This window comes from Dasypus novemcinctus, chromosome 5 (assembly GCF_030445035.2).
Source record: "Dasypus novemcinctus isolate mDasNov1 chromosome 5, mDasNov1.1.hap2, whole genome shotgun sequence".
Lineage (NCBI taxonomy): Eukaryota > Metazoa > Chordata > Mammalia > Cingulata > Dasypodidae > Dasypus > Dasypus novemcinctus.
The window spans coordinates 108968441-108994818 of NC_080677.1; the positions used below are offsets into that span (position 1 = coordinate 108968441).

The following is a 26378-nucleotide window of genomic DNA, read 5'->3' on the forward strand; positions in this document are numbered from 1 at the left end:
CAGTAGGCAAATGGGTCAGAGGACAGTCTTTTGGATTCTACAGCAACATTAAAAGACAAGGAAATGAGGGAAATGTTTTTTTAGGCTGGGGGTAAAAATCCATTAAATATTTACAAGTCCCAGGGAGTATGATCATTTTATATCATTTGTTTGAGACAAAGTTTTCCCCCCTTCTTTGATCCCTCTGTGATCTTTTTGTGGGGAAGACATGCAGAGAAATGTTCTTTGAATGTCTAAATTATGCCTTGGTGACTATTCAAGCAACACTTTCCTCTCAGTTTTGTCTTTGTGGTTTCCTTCTTTCCTGAACTCAGTCTTCTACTATTCATGTGGATATCGTAGCCTGAAATAGACCACACAATCTGTAGACTACTATTCACCATGGATTTGATTTGCTGAGAAATAATAGCAAATTCCCACCACTGTGGAGTCCTCAGTTCTCATGTTTTATAGTTTGGTTCTATAATACTGGATTATAGCCAAGGTGGTTTGGAGAGTTTTCGTACATTAAAACAGGGCCAGGACCTTTCTGGTTTCCGAATGAACTAAATTCTAGCTCTCAAGTTAGGGACTATTATTTTTTACTAGCATACTTTCATTTGACTCATTTCAACACAGAAAGCTCTTTCTGGCATGATATAGAAATAAGGGAAAGCTTTCAAAGTAATTTCTCATTTGTGAAATTGTGCTCCTAACTTTTGTTTGTTTGTTTTTAGGCAGCACTGGGGATCAAACCTGGGACCTCGTACGTAGGAAGCAGGTGCTCAATCACTTGAGCTACATCTGCTTCCCTGCTCTTAACCTTTTAAGGCCTGAGAGGATCTAGTCAGATTCAGGCCCAACTTCAGAAATACTTCTTCTTAGGGATACAAACTGATGTTTTTAAGACTATGCTGAACTTTTCTTCACATTTGGGTCAAAAGTAGAGAAAGGAAATCTTTGTCCTGAAACCCAAAATGCACTCACAAAAAACAACTTGCTTCACTTGTTAATATTAAACCTTAACCACAAATTTATCATGGAGTAAAATTCCACTGAGTTACTCTGAATCAGGACCTGAAAGGAGGAATCATTATAGTCACAGACTCAGACTATGTCCTTCCAAACCTCGTATAGAGATGAAGTCTGTCAGGGCTGGTCAGAAAGCCTAATCCTTCTCAAGAGATGCTGAGTACATCTTAGAAGAGGCTAAACTATCACCAAAAACAGGATTAGAACCAACCATAATCTTTTGTAGGTTCTTCAGATGGCAATTGATCTGAGATGTGACCAGATTCCAGAGAGGAAACCGTAATTCTTCCCAGACACATAACCTGCTCCCTACCCCAACCCCTTATTGTAACTCAGAACTAAGCCTCTGAGGAACTGTAGCAGGTAGGAACCACTTTAGCTCTAAGTTCCCTAAGGCTTACTATATATAGCATTGAAAACAATAGACAACCTTATTATATTGGCTTTATTATTTAAAAATTACATTTCTAATCTATAATGGTTTCCACTAACAGAGTTTTTAAAAATCCATTTCTGTATCAATTATCAACATTTTCAGAGTATTTTACATAGCATTTCATATTTGAATCAGATCCTCACAACAACCCTGTAAGGTAGGCTGTCACTCCTACTGTTTTGTTTTCTATTCCCCGCTAAAGAAGAAGGCAGAGAAAGAGTGTTTTGCAAAGTTATACAAATGCTTGGCAAAATTAAAAACAAAATCTGAAAGCATTGTTAATAAAAATCCTTTTTCATTATAGATATTCATTCTACTCAAGTGGGGGAAAAAACAGAAAATGAAGGCTTTCTGCATTGCTTCAGTTGGAAAAATGAGACATAAAATCCCTAAAAATGATTTTATAAGGAATGAAAAGTGGCATTTTATCCCATTTCATATACTGGTTATATCTTGACTAAAGCAGTTTATCTTACTGGATTCTAATTACATATGAAAACAGATTTTTGAGCACCTTTTTAGAGAGACTAGAAGCAATTTTTAAACTCATTTATTTATAAACATATTTTTGTTTTTTACAAAAGCAAGGTGCCTGAAAGACAACAAGCAAGCTTTTTAAAAATTGAAATTATATATGACTGCCAATAAATTTTCCTAGATAAGACTTTGATAAAAAATGTCAGTGGCTCCCCAGGGCTTACTGAATAAAGTTTAAACTCCTTGCTCTGACACTGAAGGCCCCTGCAATCTATCTGCCTCTTCAATCTTGCCTTAATTACTAAACTTGACATACTCTTTGTTAGTCTTTTCAGTTCTCTAACATGTCACCTTCCGTAAGTAATCATAAAAGCTCAATCAGCAGGAAGTGACCTTTGGTCTTCTGAACTTCTACAGCACTGTTTACCACTCCCAAGGCATTTATCGTTGTACTATCTTATTTATGTGCAAGTCTTATCTAGCTTACTATACCAAAGGTCTAAGATTATTTACACACACACACAAGATGTCCCTTCTGTTGTCTAGCTACATACAATATAAGATATATGGTGTATATGACCCATATTGTTTCAGGACTTACTTAACCTAGAAATGCATATGGTGGTATTTAGCTTCTATTTAACTTACAATATAAGTTGCAACAAATGATACACAATAAAAGTTTGATAATTAGAACCAACAGTGAAAGACAACCTAACTATATCAATACTGCTGTGCAAAGCAGAGCACGATCAATTAACTTAGTTACTCATTCATTAGCTCTTTTCCACTGTTTTCCTATAATTTAATAACATTATTTGTACCAAGTCAATTAAAAAAAACAAGTGATTCTGATGCACAGTAATCTAAATTGGGTGGGACTTATAAGGCATGAAACTCAGTTGCTAAGAGACAACTTCATTGCTTTATTTTTCTTCAATATTTCCTCCCTCTGAAGAGAAGTTCTTTTGACTCAGAAGGAGCAGAAAAAGTGAAAGAGGTACAGTGGTCCTTTGTTAATCTCAATAAGTTATATGTGTGCATATAATGCTATTTCATTTGTAAAAGGTTTTCACATACATTTCTTCATCTGACATAAGAATCAGAATTAAATACCAAAGAAAAATGAACAGAGTAACTAGTCTGTAATGAGTTTGAGTGCTTATGATCAGACTATTAGCAAATATTCATGAAAAGTAAAGACTAAAGAAGAAAAAAAGGAAATGACTAGTTCATGTGGAGGTAACAAAAAGATAAAACCTAAGGATAGAAAAAGACTAAGTGGAGAAATTCTATAGAATTTTGGAAAGCTAAAAAAATGTGAAGTTAGATTGAAATGAGTGGGTAATACAGGCAATAAAAGATTGTAGGGGATTGATAAAGGGAGAGCCCTGTGGTTTGGTAAATGTCCTTAATCAGCCTGCAGTGCTGCCGAACAGGAACCCAGAGAGGGTGTTGAGAATACACAAGAACCCTGTGGTGGTGACTGAACAAAACGCTGTCAGGGATTTCATCAGAAGCATAATCCATTCATGGCACAGTCTGGCAAGGCTGGGGAGCTGGTAATATACACTCGGGCACCTATGGAAAAAAGAAATATTTGAAGTTCACAATAATTCTGAGATTTCTAGCCATTGTTGTATATCAGTGTTTGAGTTTATAAGAGAAGCAGAGTCAGAAGTACAGAAATAAAAAATAATTTTTACCCAGAGAGAAGATATCTGTCTTTGAAGAACTCGGTGGAAGGTGACTAGGGTGAAGACAGGAGATATCACAAAATTCTTGATTTCTTGTGATTAACTCTGAATTGCTAACTGGTAAGAAAGATTAAAGACCTAACTATTTAGCCTAGAAATGAGAAATGCTCATTTATTCCTGTACCTATTTCCACTGCTCTGACTGTAGAGTTTAAAAACATACTACACATGGGAGCTCTTAGTCTTACTTGGGCTATAAGGTCACTATTGTACTTTCTTAAGCAGGTCTCCATGGTTCTTTTTACTTCATGGTACACATGTAAATGATAACATTTATACAAAATGCTGGGGTTTGGGCTGCACAAGGCTGATGGCAACCCAGAAACCTAAAGGGAACTTTAACTTGGTACTTAACCCATAGGCTACTGTATGTTAGGTGGGAAGCTCTGTCCCAACATACAAGGAGATAAGGCACAAAAAGCATAGAAAAAATTCAATAAAATAAAATCTCTTCCCAAAATTGACTTGAAAATAATTTAAAAATTTTAAGCAATAACAATAAAATCAAACATAAGAAAAAGATTTCTCTTCCACATTGATTTTAAAATACTTTGAGTTTTAAGCAATGAAACACTCCTTGCCCTTCCAAAAGCTATTATAAAACTAGGTTGGGGTACTTCCACTTCCAGAAAGATGGAGTATACACACTTTTCCTGTTCCTCCAGTTGAACACAATTGAAAACCCTGGGTAATCACAGAATGAGAGAAAATATCTGCAAATCTTATTTCTGATAAGGGTCTAATATCAAGGAAATAAAAAAGAACTCTTATGACTCAACAATAAAAAAAAGTTGACAACCTGGAAATATCAACAGGTGCAGACAAAAAAGCCCTAACGAAAGCTTGTGTTCTCTTGCCAAAGGACCAAGAAAGGCGCAGCCTATCAAGAAAGAAAAGGCCAACTGAGAGCTGTGATGAGGCGCCTCAATCCCCTCCCTAGGGGTAGTATCAGGGATGTCCAAGTAGAGAGCCAGGATTTTTATCCCTGCTGGCTGGTAATAAGGCCACATCCCCACAGTGTTAGTGGAGTCCATGTGTGAGCCAGAACGCCTACCTCTGCCTAGCAGTAATGAGGGGACTCCCCACCCAAGAATCAACAGAGGCTATGGATCCTGGATTACTACTTCCATCTGGAAGATGCCCCACTCCCCTACTGGAGTGGAGTCATAGGAAGCCAGCTAAAACACAATGTCTAAATAAAGCCCAGAGTCTCATAACACACTATGAAAATGCCAGATTTCTATCATTCAGAATCACTGAGAACCAGGAATATCTCAAACCAAATAATAAAAGACAATTAACTGATGATAACACTGAGATGACAGGGAAGTGGACTTGGCCCAGTGGGTAGGGCATCCGTCTACCACATGGGAGGTCCGCAGTTCAAACCCCAGGCCTCCTTGACCCATGTGGAGCTGGTCCATGCACACAGTGCTGATGCATGCAAGGAGTGCCATGTCACGCAGGGGTGTCCCCCGCATAGGGGAGCCCCATGCACAAGGAGTGCGCCCTGTAAGGAGAGCTGCCCAGCGTGAAAGTGCAGCCTGCCCAAGAATGGCGCTGCCACACGGAGAGCTGACATAGCAAGATGACGCAACAACAACAACAAAAGAAACACAGATTCCCATGCTGCTGACAACAACAGAAGCGGACAAGAAGAATACGCAGCAAATGGACACAGAGAACAGACAACTGGGGAGGGGGAAGGGGAAGGGAGAGAAATAAATTATAAATCTTAAAAAAAAACACTGAGAGGACAAAGATGTTAGAATTATCTGACAAAGATTTGAAAGCAGACATCAAAAATTATTTCAACAAGCAACTACAAACATACTTGAAATAAGTAAAAAGACAGAAAACCTCAGCAAAGAGTTAGAAAGTCTAAGTAAAGACCTAGAAAATATAAAGAAAATATTAAGAACCAAAGAGAATTGTTAAAAGTGAAAAATACAATAACCTAAATAAAAAGCTCAGTGGATGGGTTCAACAGCAGAAAGGAAGGGATAGAGGGAAGAATCAATGAATTGGAATATAGAACAATAGAAAATACTCAAGCTGAACAAATGAGAAAACAGACTGAAAAAACAAAAACAAAAACAGGAGAGAGCTTGTGGGATTTGAACAGAAGATCTAATATCCATGTCATCAAAGTCCCAGAGAAGAAAGATGGTAGGGTTGAAAGAGTACTCAAAGAAATCATGAAGAAAACTTCCCAGATTTGGCAAGAGACGTAAACCTACAGATTCAAGACGATGTGTGAACGTCAAACAGGATAAATTGAAAGAGATCCACACCAAGACATGTTGTAATTAAACTTCCAAAAACTCGAGACAAAGAAAAAAATCTTGAAAAAAGCCAGAGAAAAAGGATGCCTTATTTACAGGAGGAAAAACCCATTCAAATGAAAGCAGATTTCTCATCAGAAATCATAAAGGCAAGAGGAAATGTCACAATATTTTTCAAGTGTTGAGAGTAAAGAACTGTCAATCTGGAATTGAATACCTGGAGAAAATATCCTTCAGGAATGAAGGGAAATCGAGACATGCACAGATGAAGGAAAACTAAGATAACTTGTCACCAGTAAGACCTACCCTAAAAGAATCACCAAAGGAAGTTCTCTAATCAGGAAGAGAACAATGAAAGAATAAACCTTGTGTATTGTAAGGACTAAAATTTCGTGTGCTGCCTTGACATTGTTGAACCACACAGGGTCCCAAAAGCCTAACCATGAGATCCCCTGTTCTTGTCAGATTTGTTCTCCCACCCATTGGGAAAGGCTTTCCAACTAGCTAGTTACCCTATCAGCTGGACCAGTTGCACTCTACCTGGCTCTCAACTTAAGGGTTTTACCTCCCAGCCAGTCCACAGGATTATTCGAACAAGCCAATCAAATTGTCCTTTGGGAACCAGGGAAAACCTCCTCTTCTTGTTACTATAAAGCCTGCTTTCCACAGCCCCTGCTGATTTGCTCTGGTTCCGGGCATGCCATATGGTATATTCCTCCCCTGGGCAACAGTATACATGACAAATAAACTGCTGCCAAAATCATCTCTTCCACCAAATGTTTGGTCTCCCCCATAATCCTGGGGTAGGAATCCCTCCCTCATCAACAGGGCAAAGAGGAAGGGAACAAAAGACCTAGAAAGAAGAAAGAACACAGTAAGCAAGTATGGGTAACTACAACAGGCATTCCTTCTCCTCTTGTGTTTTCTAAATTATGTTCGATCATTAAAGGAAAAATTATAAGATGGTCTGATGTAGTTCTAAATATATGTAGAGAAAATATTTAAGACAATTATATTATAAATGGGAGAAAGTAAAGGAATAAAAAGGATGATAAGGTTTCTGTACTTAACTTGAACTGGTGAAAGGATAACACCAGTGACTGTGATAAATTATGTGTTTTTAATGTAATGCCCAGAGTAACCACTGCAAAAGCTATACAAAGAGACACACTCAAAAACACTATAAAGAAATCAAAATGGAATTCTAAAAATAGTTCCAGTAAGCCACAGGGAGACAGGACAAAGAAAATAAAAATGAAATACAAAGAGAACAAACAGAAACAAAAAATAAAATGCCAGATTTAAGTTTTGGCATACTAATGATTACACTAAATGCAAATGGTTTAAATACACCAATTAAAAGACAGAGATTGGCGCAGTGGGATTAAAAAACATGACCTATCTACAAAAAACTCACTTTAAATATAATGATATGCTGAGGTTGAAAATAAAATGATGGAAAAAGAAATATCATGCAAGCATTAATCAAAGAAAAACTAGAGGGGCTAAATTAATAAAGTGGACTTCAGAACAAAGGAAATTACCAGAATCAGAGCCAAATATTACATAACGATAAAAGAGTCAATTCACCAAGAAGGAATAGTAACCCTAAATCTCTAAATTTGTATGCACCAAACAACAGAGCTGTAAAACATGTGAAACAAAACCTGATAGAACTGAAAGCAGAAATAGCCAAGTCCACAGTTTAGTTGGAGACTGTAACACCTCCATCTCAAGAACTGATAGAAAAATAAAAAGAGGCTATAGCACTCAATCGCACCATCAACTAACAGGATCTCATTGACATTTGTAGAATGCTTTACTTAGCAACAACAGAATATAATTTTTTTCGAGTATTTGTGGAACATTCATCAATAGATAAATTATTGCCCAATATCCTGAGCAATAATACAAACCTCAACAACTATTTTAAAATTGAAGCTATACGTATATTTTCCAGTCACAATGGAATCAAACTCAATAACAGAAATTTTTAAAAAAATCTCTAAACACTTTAAATGACACACTTTTAAATAATCCATGGGTCAAAGAAGAAGTCTCAAGGGAAATAAAAAAATACATTGAACTGAATGCAAATGAAAATACAACATATCAAAATTTGTGGGACACAGCTAAAGCAGTGCCGAGAGATTTGTAGCACTATGTGTACACCTTTAAAAAGAAAAATTTTAAATTAATATCTAAACTCTTACCTCAAGAATCTAGAAATAGAAGAACAAAATAAACCCAAAGTAAGCAGAGGGATGGAAATAATAATGGTAACAGCAGAAATAAATGAAAGTGAAAACAGAAAAACAGAGAAAACTGATCAAACCAAAAGCTGGTTCTTTGCAAAGATCAACAAAACTGACAAAACTCTAACAAGTGTGGCAAAGAAAAAAAGAGAAGACACCAATTACCAACATCAGTAATGAAACAGGGAATATCAAAGTGGCTGTGGCTCAACTGATTGGGCTCCTGTCTACCATATGGGAAGCCCTGGGTTCGCGTCCCAGGTCCTCTTTATAAAGGCAAGGTGGCCCACTCCCGTGGGGAGATGATGGCTGGCACCTGCGGAGAGCTGATGGCTCGTGACTGCAGAAAGCTGGCGCAGCAAGATGACACAACAAAGAGAGACAAGCAGACACAGAAGAACGTGAAGTGAATGGACACAGAGAGCAGACAGCAAGCAAGCCGCAAGGGGGAGGGGGGATATAAATAAATTAAAATAAATAAATTTTAAAAATCTTAAAAAGAAACAGGGAATATCACTTCAGACCTGGCAGACATCAGAAGGACAATAAGGGAACACTAAAAACACCAGTACACCAAAAATTTGACAACTTAGATGAAAGGTACCAATTCCTCAAAATTCACAAACTACAACTCATCTAATATGAAAGTGATCACTTGAGTAGCCCTTATAACTAAAAAGGAAATTAAATTCAAAATTAAAAAACTCAAAAAATAAACATCCAGGCTCAGATGGTTTCAATGGAGTATTCTATGCAATGTTTAAAGAAGAATTTATACCAATTTACAATATCTTCCAGAAAACAAAAGAGATCACTGCTCCATATTTTTTGAAGCTAGTATTACTCTAATACAAGACAAAGACAGAATAAAAAAGAAAACTACAGGCCATACCCTTCAGTTATTCATGCAAAAATACTTAACAAAATATTGGTGAACAGAATTCATCAGCCTATAAAAAGTGTACAATCAAGTAGGGTTATTCCAGGGATGCAAAGCTGGTTCAATATCACAAATTAGTCAATGCAAACCACTATATTAACAGACTAGAGGAGAAAAGTCATATGATCATATCAATGAAGAAAAAGCATCTAATAAAATTCAGACATTCAGGACAGACTCTCAGAAGAATAGCAATAGAAGGGAACTTCCTAAACCTGATAATGAACATATACAAAAACCTTACAGCTAATATTATACTTAATAGTGAAAGATTGACCACTTTCTACTTTCTCCCTAAGCCTGGGAACAAAGCAAGGATGTCCATTCTCACCAATCTTATTCAAAAAGTGCTGGGAGTTTTTGCCAGAGCAATAAGGCAATAAAAGGAAATAAAAGGCACACTAATTGGAAAGTAGGAAATAAAACGATTCCTATTTGCACATGACATGATTGTCTATATAGAAAATCTGAGAGAATCCAGCAAAAAAAATCCTGTACCTAGTATGAGTTCAGCAAGACTATATAAGTTAAATATACAAAAATAAATTGTAGTTCTTTATACTAGCAATGAACACATGGACACCAATATTAAAAATACAATGCCATTTATATTGGCTAAAACAAAAAACAGTATAAATCAAACAAAACACATATAAGACTTGTATGCTGAAAACTCTACAATGCTGATGAAAGAAATCAAAGAACTAAATAGAAGAAAAAACAACTGTGTTCATGGATTGGAAGACACAACATAGTAAAGCCGTCAATTCATCCTCCAATTGATATACAGATTTAATAAAACTCCTATCAAAATCCCAGCAATATTTTTTTGTAAATAGAAAAAAAAAATTATTCTATAAGTTAATTGGAAAGGCAAAGGCACTAGAAAAGCTAAAACAACTTTGAAAAGAACGTAGAAGGAGGAATCAACCTCCCCAATTTCAAATACTGATGTATCACATAGATACTATGTGGTATCGACTGAGACACATAGGTCAATGGAACAGAATACAGAACCCAGAAATAAACTCATACAAGCGATGTGTGACATCCAGATGTCCTCTGAGGAGTGAATGCCCAACTGATTTTTTTAAAAAGGTACCAACACAATTCAGTAGAGGAAAGGTAACCCATTTGAGAGATGGTGCTGGAGCAATCGGACAGCCACAGACCAAAAAAAATAATCTTGACCTAAGTCAAGCCTTATGCCTTATACAAAAGTTACCTCAAACTGTATCTTGGACTTAAATGTAAAATGCAAACATATAACACTTTGACAAAAGTAGAAAATCTTCAAGACCTAGGGCTATGCAAAGATTTCTTAGATTTGAGGAATCGGATTTGGCTCAACTGATAGAGTGTTTGCGTATCACATGGGGGGTCTGGGGTTCAAACCCAGGGCCTCCTGACCTGTGTGGTAAGCTGGCCCACGCACAGTGCTGATGTGTGCAAGGACTGCCATGCCACCCCCCCCATAGGGAAGCCCCATGCGCAAGGAGTGCGCCTTTCAAGGAAAGCCGTCCCATGCAAAAAAAGCGCAGCTTGCCCAGGGTGGTGCCGCACACACGGAGAGCTGATGCAGCAAGATGATACAACAAAAAAGAAACACAGATTTCCAGTGCCATTGACAAGAATACAAGTGGGCACAGAAGAACACACAGCAAATGGACACAGCAGACAACTGGGGGAGGGGCGGGGGGGAAGGGGAGAGAAATAAATAAAAAATAAATCTTTAAAAAAAAAAAGAATTCTTAGATTTGATAATAAACACATAATCCACAAAAGGAAAAGCTGATAAACTGGACTTCATCAATATTTAAAATTTTCATTCTTCAAAAATATCCTATTAAGATGGTAAATAAGCCAAACTACAGACTGGGAAAAAATATTTGTAAACCACATATCTGACAAAGGACTAGTATCTAAAATATAGCAGGAACTCTCAAAACTCAACAGTGAAAAAGCAAACAAGTGAATTATAACGGGGACAAAAGATATGAATAGACATTTCACTGAAGAAGATATACACAGATGGCAAAAGCACATGAAAAGATGTTTAACATCATTAGCCATTTATGGAAAAGCAAATTAAAACTATAATGTTAAACCACTAAATACCTACAGAATGGTTAAAATAAAAGAGTGACAACAAAAAATGCTGAAGATGTGGATAACTCACACATTGCTGGTGGGAATATAAAATGTTACAGCCACTCTGGAAAATAGTTTGGCAATTTCTTTAAAAACTACATATAAAACTACCATATCTAGCACTTGCATTCCTGGGGATTTTATCCCAGAGAAATAAAAACTTATGTTCACACAAAAACTAGTATACAAGTGTTTACAACACCTTTATTTGTCACAGCCCAAAATGGAAATAACGCAGATGTCCTCCAAGGGTTGAATGGTTAAACAAACTGTGGTACATCTATACCACAGAGCACTGCTCACCAATAAAAAGAGAAGAACTATTGATGTAGGCAACAGCCTGGATGAATCTCCAGAGAATTCTCCTAAGGGAAAAAAGTCCACCCAAAAGGTTTCATATGGTATAATTCCATTTACATAGCATTTGTGAAATGACAGAATTACAGAAATGAAGGAAAGATTAGTGGCTGCCAAGGTTGTTAAGGAGTGGAAAGTGGGTGTGGCTATAAAAGGGCAACTTTCTTGTGTGTATGGAAATGTTCTGTATCTTGAATGTGTCAATGTCAATATCCTGGTTGTGATACTGTTAGTTCCGTTGGGGGATGTTACCATTGGGGGAACCTGGGTAAAGCTTTCATGGAATCTCTTTATTATTTCTTACAATTGCATGGGCCACTACAAATATCTCAAAATAAAAGTTTAATTCACAAAAAACTAGTTAAAAAATCTCAGGATAAAACAGGATGTTGGTATTTACTATGCATTATAAAAAGGAGATGTTTAAGTATCTGAATTTCAAAAAAAAATTGAAATTCTTTTTAGGCACAATCATGGAGTCAGATTTTGGTTACAAATTGAAGAATGAGGAGAAAGAAGGGATTTTCATTCACAAATCCCAATCCAATTTCCAGGAGCAAAAAACTATGAAGGTACAGACAAAACTAAATATATAAAATAAGCCCCAGTTCTTAAAATCTTAAGAAAGTATAATGTTCCTAAAGAAACTCTGTTCTTTCTAGTAGTCTTTAAAATGATATCTGGACTCCTCAGAGAAGATATGGCATTTTAAATCTAGGTGCTTTCCTCAGAATAGCTTATTACGGAAGGGTGGATCACAGTTGCAATTCAGGGCAAGAGAAGTAGAGATGGAGAAGTTGAGGTAGTTGTGGTAGAAGAAATAAGGCTGGGGGGAAACACAGGGGCAGCAAGGCCTAAGAGACAGTACCGGTGGATCTGTACCGGATCTCTAGCATCGCCTTCCTCATCTGCATACAAATCCTAGCTCCATCTCCTTTATTGAACTTCAAGTAAATTACATAATCTCCATGTCATGATTTCCACCTTCTCGAAAACAGATACAATATTTTTTACCTGCCCATCAAACGGCATTTTCAAGGATATATAACTTGATGTCTCAAAAATGTGGGAAAAAAAGATACCAAGAAATAGCATCTGCTAATGTGGTCCATTTAAAACCTTTAGTTTAAGCCTAGTTTTTATGAGGAAGCATGCATAATGGAGGATAATGATTTTGAAGGAAGACTGGAGACAGGGAAAGAAAATCAATTAGAAGATTTAAACAAAGTCAATATCCCAGTTTACTTTCTCAGTTGTCTTGTATTGAGGCAGCAGGTAGAAAATTCAGTATGGGCTAATGGTTTACAGTACCAAAATCCACTAACAAAACCATCTTAATCAGATGGGTCTTCCACAGCATGCTTTAAAAGGTTGAAAAAACTAGGTAAATAGCCAGACCTCTCAAGATTGCACATCCAAGGTCTGGGGAGTTATCTTTATCACATGACAAGATCATAGTAAGAAGTAGTAACATGCTCTTAAACTTCATTTTACCTGAAAATATAGCATGAATTAAATTTTATCTCACATTTTAGCTACTCATTCAAGTCCATCTCCCTCCACTTGAATCTACGCTCTTTGATTGCAAGAACTATGATTCGCACTCATCTTTATACATTCCAAAGTCCATAATTTTGCATGTAGTTGGCACTCTGCAAATATTAAATTGAACAAATGTGCACATATATTATCTATTATGGACAGTTCAAAGAAATAAACTAAATGTCTTTCAAAGCAAAGGTTGATCTCCTGATATTCTTACCCTTTCTCTTCTATAAATTCCTTATTTGTTGAAAGGAATAATAAGCTGAATTATGTGAATGCAATATTTTACTGATAATCTAAAAAATAACTTTAAAAGAGAAGTATACCACGTATGATGGACTGCCTTATTCATAACTGGCTATTAAAAAAAAAAAAAAGGTCTAATTTTCTAACCTTTACTCACCTGTGTCCAGTCTTGACTTGACATGCTGATATCTTGGGTTCTGTGGTATCCTTTTGGTGAGATACTAAAAATTAAGAAAATTCACAATTAATGGGCTAATGTAAGGATAAGGGTGGCAAAACTGGGTAAGAGTCAGATGCTGTAAAAATAGAATAAATGGTAAAATTCCATAAAATATAAAGATGGAAGGAGCTTTAGAGGTCTAACCATCCCTTCAGCGTAGGCTCTTCTCTATTTCATCTCCACAGGTAAAGGTGACAATCCTGTTTCTGTCAAAATACCTCTATATTTTGGCAAAATATTTTCATAGCATTATGTGACTGTACAAAAAGCTTTTAAAAAGTTATTTCTTACATTGAGCCAAAACCAGTCTTCCCATAGTTTCCATCCAGTCCACGGTCGTAATGCAGAATAAATCATTCCCTCTTCCTCAAGAAATCCGTTAAACTAGCCTTTGCTAGTCCCTCTTTTAAGTTGCAGTGTGTATGACGGTTTCTAGGCAATCTCCTCTGGATGACCTTTAGATTATTTTATCAACCTCTCCCCTACGAAGTGGCATGCAAAATCCAGACCTGAACTCAGTGCTCCAGATGCTGTCGAGCCAGGACCTGGTTTGCAGGCCTCTCCTGCTGTTTCCCTGGATTCTGTGGCTCAAAGAAGCCACTATGACGGCAACTGTGCTCATGTCTGCTTAGGTTCATTGCGGGCTCAGGGTAAGTTTATGGTCAGCAAGAACGCCTGTGCCAGGTCTCCCCTGTCCTGTCCTTTGGTAGTTAACTCTTTGAATCCAAGCACAAGACATTCACGCATACTAAATTTCAGGAGCATCTGCAAAAGCCATTAACTGAGGTCAGACTGATGGACAAAGACATTACAAAATAAAATAGACTTTTTTGCTCAGGCTTTTTTCCCGGACTATAGGTTTGAAGATTATCTATTCAGTAATGGGTAGTTGTTGAAGATGAAATTATAACAGGGTAAAGTCCTTTCACCTCATCCTCTGCTACTCTCCTACCCATTTCCACGTGGAAGTCCCCAGGATTGTCTACTGATGTGCCAAACCCATTCTGGTCTCCAGTTCTGGCAATTTTTTTTACCTAGAATGCCTTTCCCAACTTGTCCTTGGGCAAAACTTTACTTCCTCTGTAAAGGTGTCGTAGGCAAAATTAGGCACTTCCTTTCCCCTGGCTCTCGGAGAACAGACCCCCTCTACCACTGCATAAACCTCGCCTTCTCTAGTCTAGGACTTCCTTGAAGGCAGGACAATAACTAAATCAGATTTGTATTCTCCCAGAGTCCTAGCACATGGTAGTATGTTATTAATAAATGAAAATCTAGAATGATCTTGTTATTGCAACTCCCTGGGTTCCTTAGAAAAGAACATCAAACTTAAACTCGAAAACTGTGCAGTTGAAAACACAGTTAACTACAGCATGCCCTTCGGGAGGATTAAAAAATTGTTTATATATAAAAATACCTTTGCAAATGACTCCCAAGCATAAAAACAATAGAGGGTACATCAATGCCTTATAAAATATCTGTCGGTCAGAGTTTTGTATTTCAGAGACCCATGAAGAATGTTTTAAAACTGGGGGCACCTATAGAGAGTTACTGACTTTTGACTCTGTCAAATAAGGACACAAAAAAACCCAAAACTCACAACTACTACCTACTGTTTTATTACCAAAAAAGAAAGAAAAAAAAAGTCACAGAATAAAAGGGCCAGTTTGTTACACTGAATAAGTTATTAATAATCTCACAACATTGTCTGTGCTGAAACTTCAACCAGGCAAGTAGAAACTTTATCATGGACACTTAGCATTGGTTCTTAGATATGTGCTTGAAATCACTGAGCTATTTTATCCTTAGAGAAAGATCAGAAAGCGCCTTTCTTCATCCGATTAGTGGCTCTCTATAAGAAAAATTATTACGACTCCAATTACAACTCTTTGCCAGAAGAAGATGGAGGAGATTCTAAGTGAGAGATGGAAAACAGTCATACTAAAAAAGAGGACAAGTTCCACATAAGGAAACAACACAATGGGGAAACAAAACAGAATAGAAAAGCAAACAAACAAAACCAGGGAAACCATGTGCCTGGAAACACTGAGCTAAGTAAAGCTACTATCAGACTGCAGTTATCTTTGCCAAAGCGATTTTTTTTTCCTTTTGCACTCTGCATTTGTATCATTTCTATACTTTATTTCCTTTTACTTGTGCTTTGCTTTTCCCAAGCAAAGCGTCTTTTGAAAATTTCCAGGCTAGTCTCTGCTGAACCAAGGGGATTTGTTCATACCTAAGCCAAAATAGCTGAGAAGTGAGGGTATCTCCAGGGACCAGGTGTGGTGGCAGCAGAATGATGAGGAGAGAGAGTGTGGACAGCTGCAGTCACTGAGCCCTATCCCGCCCCCGGTTTTCCCTTACACAGGCTAATGAGAAATCCATATGTTGCAGTAGAAAAATGTACTGTTTCTTTTTCATGTTCCCATTTCAGTCCAATTTCTTGTTCCTGGTTTTCTGAGAGCAACCACAACATAAAATTATTTTGCTCCGCTGCAATCCATGCACCATAGATTTTATGGAACTGCCATAGTTTTTCTTTAAAATTCTTGCTTTGGGGGTGACTGTTCCTTGACCTACTAACCAATTGGCTTTTTTTTCAATTACATAAACAGGATGGAATGGTGGAAAGTGAAAGAGCTGAGAAAAGAAGTAGTTTCAAGGAGGACTATTCATTCATTCAACAAAGACTTATTGAGCACTAACCATTTATTCTGTCGACATTTACTGAGGGCCTACTAGGAGTAAGCCACTGTGCTGAGGAGACAGAGGTTAAAAAACACAACACAACACAACACAACACAGTCTTTGCCATCCAACTCTGACCATTTGGAAGAAAGACAAATGAAGAAACAGATGCCATACAGTATGGTGAACAAGGAGAGGGAAACAGAGTACAATGGGAGCATGGAAAATTGGCACCTAATCCAAACTCAAAGAATAAAAATTGTGTCCTGAGGGATGACTCTGAGCTGAATTCTGAGGGATGAAGAAGTCAGTCAAGCTAAAGAAGCTGTGGATGCGAGTTACAGGGTTCCTAGCAGAGGGAAAGCATGGACAAAGCATAGAGACTAGAGAATATGGACAGTTTCAAGAGACCTAAAAGTAAGCAGTGAGCCTGAAGCATAGCAGGCAATATGAGGCAAAAAGTAGTGAAAAGAAGGCTGGAGAGGCAGGCAGAGGCAGATCATAAAGTGCTTTTGTTTCCATGCTAAGACACTTGGATTTTATGCTGTACATTAGTGGTTTCCAATCTGTTGATTTTTTAAAAGCCATTTATTCATGCACCATATGATCCATCCAAAGTGTACAATCAATGGCTCTCAGTGTAATCACAGAGTTGTGTTTTCATCACTACAATCAATTTTAGAAATTTTCACTGCTCCAAAAAGAAAAACCCCAAACCCCCTATGCCCCTCTATTGTTGACTCTTAGCATTGGTGAGGTACCTCTGTTAAGAGTTAATGGAAATACGGTCATGGCAGATGAAATTCAGTGCCATGTCAGTTGGCCCTACTTTGGAGTTTGTGTTTCTGTGTGATGGAGCTGGACTCAGATGTGATCTTTGTCCACAAGCCTCTCCTGTTACTTTTACCGGATCTGTAGTTGGTGTTGGGGTTTAGTGTATACCCAGGGGACCTGAATCTCTGGACTGACCAAGTGATAGCCAGGCCCTGAGCCTCAACAGACTTGCAACTCCTATACTCTGGTTTATTGGACTCACCCCACTCAGCTAACATGGAGGTGAAGGTCAACCACCACACCAGGGAGCCAAGAGTGCCTACAACGGAAAGCAAGAGAATTGCACACAGCATCCATGTGGAATCTAAGCCCCCTCTTGATACAGATGTGGAGTGGACACAACCATTCCAGGGTCCACAGGATGGAGGAATAGAGTATGGATTAGAGTTGACTTACTGATATTCTATTCATGAACTATTGTGATTAGTAACCGAAGAAAATGTGGCATTGGTATGGAGAAAGTGGCCATGGTGGCTGCTGGGGGTAGGGAATGGGAGGAAGAGATGTGATATAGGGGCGTTTTTGGGACTTGGAGTTGTCCTGGGTGGTGCTGCAGGGACAGTTACCGGACATTGTATGTCCTCCCATGGCCCACTGGGTGGACTGTGGGAGAGTGTGGGCTATGGTGTGGACCACTGACCATGAGGTGCAGAGGTGCTCAGAGATGTATTCACCAAGTGCAATGAATGTCTCATGATGATGGAGGAAGTTGTTGTTATGGGGGGAGGAGTAGGGTGAAGTTGTTGTTATGGGGGGAGGAGTAGGGTGAAGGGGGTGGGGGATATATGGGGACCTCATATTTTTTTAATGTTAACATTAATGTAACATTAAAAAAATAAAGACCAAAAAATAAATTAAAAAAAAAAGGTAATGGAAGTATGTTGAAATATTACTGTTAATTACAGCCCATCATTTTCATTATGTATTTATTTCTCCCCATATACTACCCTATTATTAACACTTTTTAATAATGACATACATTTGTTCTAGTTCATGGAAGAACATTCCTATACTTGTATAACCACAATCGTTGGGACCAGTCGATTTTGCTCCTCCTCCTTCAGGGGACATTTGGCAGAGACTGTTTGGTGACATTTTTGGTTATCACAAATGGGAGATAGAGGTGCTACTAGCACCTGGTGGGTAGAGGCCAGGGATGGCTGCTAAACATCCTATAATGATAGGATAGCTCCTCCACAACAAAAAATTAGCCGGCCCAAAATGTCAATAGTGTTGAAGTTGAAAAACTTTGGTATAGATAATGGGAGTCAAGGAGAAGGTTTAAGGAAGAGTGATTAAGATTATATTTCCACTTTAGAAAGAGAATTCTGGCAGCAATATAGAGAATAGGATTGTAGTCAAGAATGGAGGTAGAAAATCAGTTAGAAGGCTGTGGCAAGAGGAACTGTAGTACTAAGGAAGTGGCAGTGGGAATGAAGAGGAAGAGAGAATTTCAAAAAAGTCTTTAAGATGTAAAATCAATATGATTTGAAATGGACTGGCATAATAAGGAGAGGATAGTGATACCATCTCCCCCCCGCCCCCCACCCCCCCCAAAAAAGGACTTCAGGAGAAAGCATATACTGGAAAATATACTGTGTTCAGTTGTAGATATGTTAAGTATGGATAAATGTAGGTTATCGAAATGGAAGTGTCCAGCTGGCTATTTGAGTCTGGAGATGAAGAGAGGAATCTGGGCTAGAAAAAATAAGATTTGGGAATTGTCAGCATAGACTGTTGTCAGGTAGCAGATTAAACCATGAGAATCAACAAAATTGCCCTGGAGAGTAGGGAGAAGAAAACCCAGCATTTAAGGCCATATGTGTAAAAGGAGCCACAGAGGAGACTCAGAAGAGGCCAAAAGAAGTGGGTCATGGAAACAAGAAAAGAGAGTTTCAAGAAGAAGGGAATGGTCAAAGTGGCCAGTGCTACCAAAAGATCAGCAAATTCAGAAATGTGAATTTGGATTTAGCAAACCAGGACTTTGTTGACAGCTCTGGTAAACGTGTTTATAGTGGACTGATTGAGGCAGGAGCAAAAACAGCAGATTGAGTGTATGAGAGGGGATGTAATTCTATTTTTTACATCTTACCGGTCCTAAAATGCAAATGCATAAAAATAATGATATATCTATGGTTTTGTTCATAAAATGTATAAAGACGTAGTATGTAACAAGTACAACAAAGGGTGGGGGGTGGAGGGGTATAAGAATACTGTTGGTGTATACTATTGAAGTTAAAGTTAGTATCAATACACACATGACTGTTATAGATTTAGAATGTAAATTTAAGTCCCATGGAAGCCACAAAGAAAATACCTAAAAAATAAACACTGAAGGAACTGAGAAGGGACTCAAAATGGAAAGTAGGCATTAGACTTTCTAATTACACTTATTAGTCTTGGTATAAGACTTACAAAAAACAAATAACAAAATAGCAGAAGAAAGTCCTGCATCATGAGTAGTTACTTTAAATGTAAATGGATTAAACTCTGCAGTCAAAAGGCAGAGATGGGCAGAATCTATAAAGCATTACTCAACTATATGCAGACATAACAGTTATAAGTATATATGCAGCCAATGGCAGAGCACCAAAATTTATGAAGGAAATATTGACAGATTTGATAACAATAAGGAGATTTCAATGCACAACCTTCAGTAATGGACAGAACATCCAGACAGAAGATGAATAAGGAAATAGAAGGCTTGAATGATACTATAAACCAACCAGACCTAATGGATATATTTGGAAAACTTCCCCCAAAACAGCAGAATATACATTCTTCTCTAGTGCCTATGGGTCGCACTTCAGGATAGACCGTATGTTAAGGCACAAAATAAGTCTGAATAAATTTAAAAATATTGAAATCATACATGGTATCTTCTCTCAACTACAATGGGATGAAGTTAGAAATCAGTAACCGAGGGAGAACTGGAAATTTCATGAATATGTGGAAATTAAACACTGCTTTCTTAAACAACCATTGGGTCAAAGAGGAAATCACAAGGGAAACATCTTGAGGTGAATGAAAACAAAACCACAACATACCATAAGTTATGGAATATTGCCAAGGCAGTGCTGAGAGGAAATTTTTTACATCTAAATGCTTATATTAAAAAAGAGGAGAGATCTCAAGTAAGAGGCCTAACTTCACAAATAGAGGATCTAGGTAAAGGAGAGTCAACTAAACCAATGGTGTGCAAAAGAAAATAAGATTAGAGAGAAGATACATGAAATAATAAAAAAAAAGAATCAATGAAACCAAAAGCTGTTTTTGGAAGACATCATCAATATGGTGATATAAGCCATCCCTGAAAAAACCTCCCTAGAGATTCACTGAATAAAAGGACAAATCCCAATTGCTTAGAACTCTGAGGACAGTAGAGAATGCAGAAGGACTCCACAAAAGCTGAACTGAAGAAACAGAAAAATAATAGGTAGGAAATTTTGTTTTGGACCTACTAGTCTACTTCCCTACTCCTCACTTGATCCCACACAGCTAGGGAGTTACTCAGAAGCAGCAGCCCAGGTCCCTTCAACCTTCCACTGGGATACATATTAAAGAGCCACGGACAGTGAATTAGAACCCCAGGCATATCTAGGCACAGGGACTCCAGTCAACAGAGACCCAGGGCTAAACACAAGCCACTGAGGAGTGCCCCGCCCCCACCGCCCAGGTGTATAGAGGGAGAGACCGCAGTAACACTGGGGCTGGCAACTGGTATGTTCACTCAAGCCAGGGTCTGTTAGCTGGACCACCTAAATGCAAACAGGACTTTTCTGGAGTGACCCACCTTTCTGGATTGAACCCATCTGGTTCCCCTGGACAGGATACCCAAATGGGGAAGAAACCAGAGGCAGAAAAGGGAAAAAAAAGGGGGGTGGAGGGTGGGGAGGGTTAAATTGAACTGCTGTTAAGACAGGAGCGCCCCACAATTCAAAAGTATAAGAACACAGGGCACTGAATGAAAGAGAGATTTTAAACAAGTCATAGGAGCCAGGGAGAAAATTCTGCACAAAAACAAAGAGAACTGGTAAAAAGTCCTGGAGAAGGAACAGAGGAAAAGAAACTTTCTCCTGGAGGTGAAGCAATTACACAAAAAGTGCCATCTTAAAAACGGTACTGTGCTTATTGGATGCAGCACTAGCTTTTGGGGTTGCTGTTTTCTTCTATGAACTGGGCCTACAGTAAGCAACCAGGTCTCAGGGACCTACAATTGGCATTGATCTTGGTACCACCTACTCTTGTGTGGGTGTCTTCCAGCACAGAAAAGTGGAGATAATTGCAAACGATCAGGAGAATCCAACTACTCCAAGCTACATGGCCTTTACTGATAGCACACAACTGATCAGTGATGCTGCAAAGAATCATGCTGCAACGAACCCCACTAACACAGTCTGACTGGAAGTAGATTTGATGATGCTGTTGTCCAGTTTGATAAGAAGCATTAGCCCTTCATGGTGGTCAATGATGTGGGCAGGCCCAAAATCCAAGAAGAATACAAGGGTGAGACCAAAGTTTCTATCCATAGGAGGTATCCTCTATGGTTCTGATAAAGATGAAGAAAATTGCGGAAGCCTCCCATGGGAAGACTGTTGCCAATACTCTTGTAACAGTGCCAGCTCATTTTAATGACTCTCAGCATCAGGCCACCAAAGAAGCTGGAACCACTGCCAGCCTCAACATACTCAGAAACATCAATAGGCCAACTGTTGCTGCTGTTGTCTATGGCTTAGACAAAAAGGTTTGTGCTGAAAAAAAGTGCTGATCTTTCAATTGTCAACCATTTAATTGCTGAGTTCAAGTGCAAGCATAAGAAGGACATCAGTGAGGACAAGAGAGCTGTCTGCCACCTCCATACTGTTTGTGAATGAGCTAAGCAAACTCTTTACTCCAGCACCCAGGCCAGTATTGAGAATGATTCTCCCTATGAAGGAATCAACTTCTAATACCTTTATTTCCCATGCCTGATTTGAAGAAATGAATGTTGACCTGTTCTGTAGAACCCTGGATCCTGTGAAGAAAGAGCTGGCCAAGCCTGACAAATAGCAGATCCATGACAATGGGTAGTTCTACTCATATCCCCAAGATTCAGAAATTTCTCCAGGACTTCTTCAACAGAAAAGAACTGATCAAGTGCATGAACCCCAACGAGACTGTTGTTATGGTGCAGCTGTCTAGGCAGCAATCCTATCTGGAGACAAATCTGAAAACGTTCAAGATTTGCTGCTCTTGGATGTCACTCCTCTTTCCTCTGGTATTGAAACTGCTATTGGAGTCATGACTGTCCTCATCAAACACAATACCACAATTCCCACCAAGCAGCCGCAGACTCTCTACATACTCTGACAACCAGCCTGGTGTGCTCATTCAAGTTTATGCCATGACCAAGGATGACAACCTGCTTGGCAAGTTTGAACTCACAGGATACCTCCTGCCCCCCATGATGTTCCTCAGATTGAAGTCATCTTTGATATTGATGCCAATGGCATCCTCAAAGTTTCTGCTATAGATAAGAGTACAGGAAAAGAGAACAAGATTACCATCACTAAAGACAGCAGCTATTTGAACAAAGAAGACATGAAGCACATGAGTCCAGGAAGCTGAGAAGTACAAAGCTGAAGATGAGAAGTAGAAGGGCAAAGTATACTCTAAGAATTTGCTTGAATCCTGTACATTCAACATGAAGGAAACAGTTGAAGATGAGAAACTTCAAGGCAAGATCAATGACGGGGACAAATAGAAGAGTCTTGACAAATATAATGAAATTATCACCTGGTTCAATAAGAATCAGACTGAAGAGGAGGAGGAGTTTGAACATCAGCAGAAACAGCTGTAGAGAGTCTGCAACCCCATCATTACCTAGTTATACCAGAGTGCAAGGAGCATGCCAGGGGGAATGCCTGGGGGCTTCTCTGGTGGTGGAGTACCTCCATCTCCTGGTGCTTCTTCTAGACACATCACTGATGATATTGATTAAATAAGCATACACACTTAGCATTGTTTCACAGTGAAAAACTGAAGGACCCAAATTTGTAGCACATTCTGTGGCAGTTTAAAGTTCAGCTGCTATAAAAATTCCTGGACATTCTCGATACTTCGCTCAAGAATATATGCACAGGGAAAAGACATAACATTGCATTTCATAAGCACTGTATTTTAAGTGAAAAATGCAACGTCAAATACAATTGTTTAAAAGTGGGGGGAAAACGTACTATATACCCAGAGCAAGAATCAGGGGAGAACTAAGAAAATCTGATCAGTTAAAGGGCTATTCTAAAGATCTAGAATAAGTTGGACCAAGCATCAAAGAAGAGCATTAACATAAAGCCAGTCAACAATAAAACCCTAGAAGAGGGAGAAACAGACCTTTAGACCTAATTCATCAAGATAGTCAGATGCCTAGACCAAAGGAAAGAAATTGAAAGACATATCTTAGTATGGCTCAATCAAGGGAACAAATTAAAACTTCACAGGAGACATAAACTTTGGAGAAACTAATCAAAGTTCAAACAGATCTCCTAAATCAATTCAAGGAGATGAAGGAAAATAAGCATAAAGAGATAACTATGAAGAAGACAATTTGTGAGAATAAAGAAGAATTTGGATATAAAAAGAAACAACAGAAATTATGAGGTTGAAAGGCACAACAGTAGAGATTAAAAATACACTAGGGAGTGGATGTAACTGAAGTGATTGAGCACCTGGTCCCCAAGTACAAGGTCCTGGGTTCAAGCCCCAGTACCTCCCTGTGGCAGTTTGATATTATTTATGAATTCCAAAAAGAGATATTAATTATGTTTGTAAACTGGTCTGTTCCTCTCAGTGTGATATCCTTTTGAATGTATTAAATTCAAAGGTTTTTATGTTACTTGATTATGTTAAGATGAGGGTTTTGATTCAACCATGTCATTAGGATATGCAGGGTTGAGCCTCTGCCCCTTGGTGGGTTATATAAATGGACATTTACTCAAGGAGAACGTAGAATAAGACACATATGTGGAGAGAGAGCTCCACAGACACAGAAGAGGAGAGATTTGATCCTGCGACCCAGGAAGAGAGATGAGCCATTTGCCTGATAGTTTATAGCTGACCTTGTAAAGAGAACAGAGTAGCTGAACCTGGAAAGAAACGGAAGAGAGATGAGCCCTATGTCAGCCTATAGCTGAGATGGGAAGAAGCTGGGCCCATGGAGCCTTAAGAGGGAGAGGAAGGTTGAACCCTTGCAGATGTCACCTGCTATCTTGTTTCAACATGTGGCAATAGAGTTTGGTAAATATCCTTTATGAAAGCCAATAGATTTCTGGTACTTTGCATCAGCACCCCTTTGGCTGACTAATAAACTCCCCTCCCAACCTTCCATCCCTAAAATACACTAGAGGCATACAACAGCAGATTTGAACAGGCAGAAGAAAGAATCAGTGAAACAGAAGATAGGACAATAGAAATCATGCAGTCAAAAGAACAGAAAGGGAAAAAAATAGAAAAATCTCAAAAGATTTGAGTGACAGCACGAAGCATGCAAACATATGCATCATGAGTGTCCCAGAAGGAGAACAGAAGGAAAAAGAGGCAGAAAGAATATATGAAGAATTAATGGCTGAAAATTTCCCAACTCTCCTGAATGACATGTACGTTACATATCCAAGTAGTACAACCAACTCCATAAAGAATAAATTCTAATAGACCTATTCCAAGACACATACTAATCAGAATGCCAAATGCCAAAATAAAGATAAAATTCTGAAAGCAGCCAGAGAAAAGAGACTTGTCACATACAAGGGATCCTCAATAAGATTAAGTACTGATTTCTCAACAGAAACCATGACGGCAAGAAGGCAGTAGTATTTTCATATTTAAGGTACTGAAAGAGAAAAACTGCCAATCAAAAACTATTTATCCAGGCAAACTACATTTCAAAAATGAGAAGAGTTTAAAATATTCACTGGTAATCAGAATCTGAGAGAATTTGTCAACAAAAAAGCTACCTTACAAGAATTACTAAAGGGAGTTCTGCAGGTTGAAAGGAAACAGCTTGGAGTAGTGTGAAGAAATGAAGATTATCAGTAAGGGTAAGATGCTCAACATCACTAGCTATTAAATGCAAATCAACACCAAAATGAGATACCATTTCACACTCACTAGCAAGACTATTATTCCTTGCTCATGGGAATGTAAAATGGAACAATTGTTGTGGAAACAGTTTGGCATTTCCTCAGAAAGCTACGTATAGAACTGCCATATGACCCAGCAATCCTGTTACTAGGTATATACCCAGAAAAATTGAAAGCATGACTCAGATACTTGCACACTAATGTTCACAATAGCATTATTCATAATTGCCAGAGTAGAAGCAACTCAAGTGTCCATCAACTGATGAATGGATAAAACAAAATGTGGTATATACATACAGTGCAATATTATTCAGTCATAAAAAGGAATGCCGTCCTGATACATGTGACAATGTGATGAATCTTGAGGATGTTATACTGAGTGAAATAAGCCAGATGCAAAAGGATAAATATGGTATGAAGTGATATGAACTAATTATAATAAGCTAACTCATAGAGTTAGAATCTAGAATATAGGTTACCAGGAGATACGCTGGGGTTAAAGAATGGGAATTGATGCTTAATTTGTACAGAATTTCTATTTAGGTTGGTTGTAAAGGTTTGGAAATGGATGGTGGCGATGGCAGCACATTATTGCAGTTGTACATAACAGCACTAAATTATATAAGTGAATGTGGCTAAAATAGGAAACTTTAGGTCATATACGTGACTAGAATAAAAATTAAAAGATAAAACATATGTGTATAACACAGTAACCCTATTATAGAAGATGTACTACAATTAATAGTACAAGAAAGTTCTTTCATGAATTATAATAAATGCACATCAGTAATATAAGTTGTTAATAATAGGGTAGCATATAGGAGCAAATACACCTAATGTAAACTATGGACAATAGGTAATAACACCATTTTAATAATCTTTCATCAATTTTAACAAAGATAACGACTGTTTAAAAACAATATTACAATCATGAAAAAACTTCTATCATCAATTGTAACAAATGTTCCACCACACCAATGCAAACTGTTGGTGGTATAGTAGTTTATGGGAATCCTGTATTTTATGCATGGATTATTCTATAAATCCACAACTTCTCTAATAGTA

The 26378-nt window shown here is 38.0% G+C and overlaps 1 protein-coding gene across 3 annotated transcripts in view; it reads right to left on the reverse strand.

Annotated features, from left to right (window-relative positions):
- The window catches only part of CEP41 (centrosomal protein 41), a 55927-nt gene that overhangs the window by 17691 nt on the left and 11858 nt on the right, over window positions 1–26378 (reverse strand). For 2 of the 3 annotated variants that reach the window (XM_004463254.4, XM_071215276.1), the window contains one exon: window positions 13618–13681. In XM_004463254.4, the coding sequence (XP_004463311.1) occupies window positions 13618–13681 (64 nt within the window). Of the gene's footprint in view, window positions 1–13607; window positions 13682–26378 lie in introns of all 3 variants that reach the window. The other variant, XM_012527075.4, reaches the window with a different exon arrangement.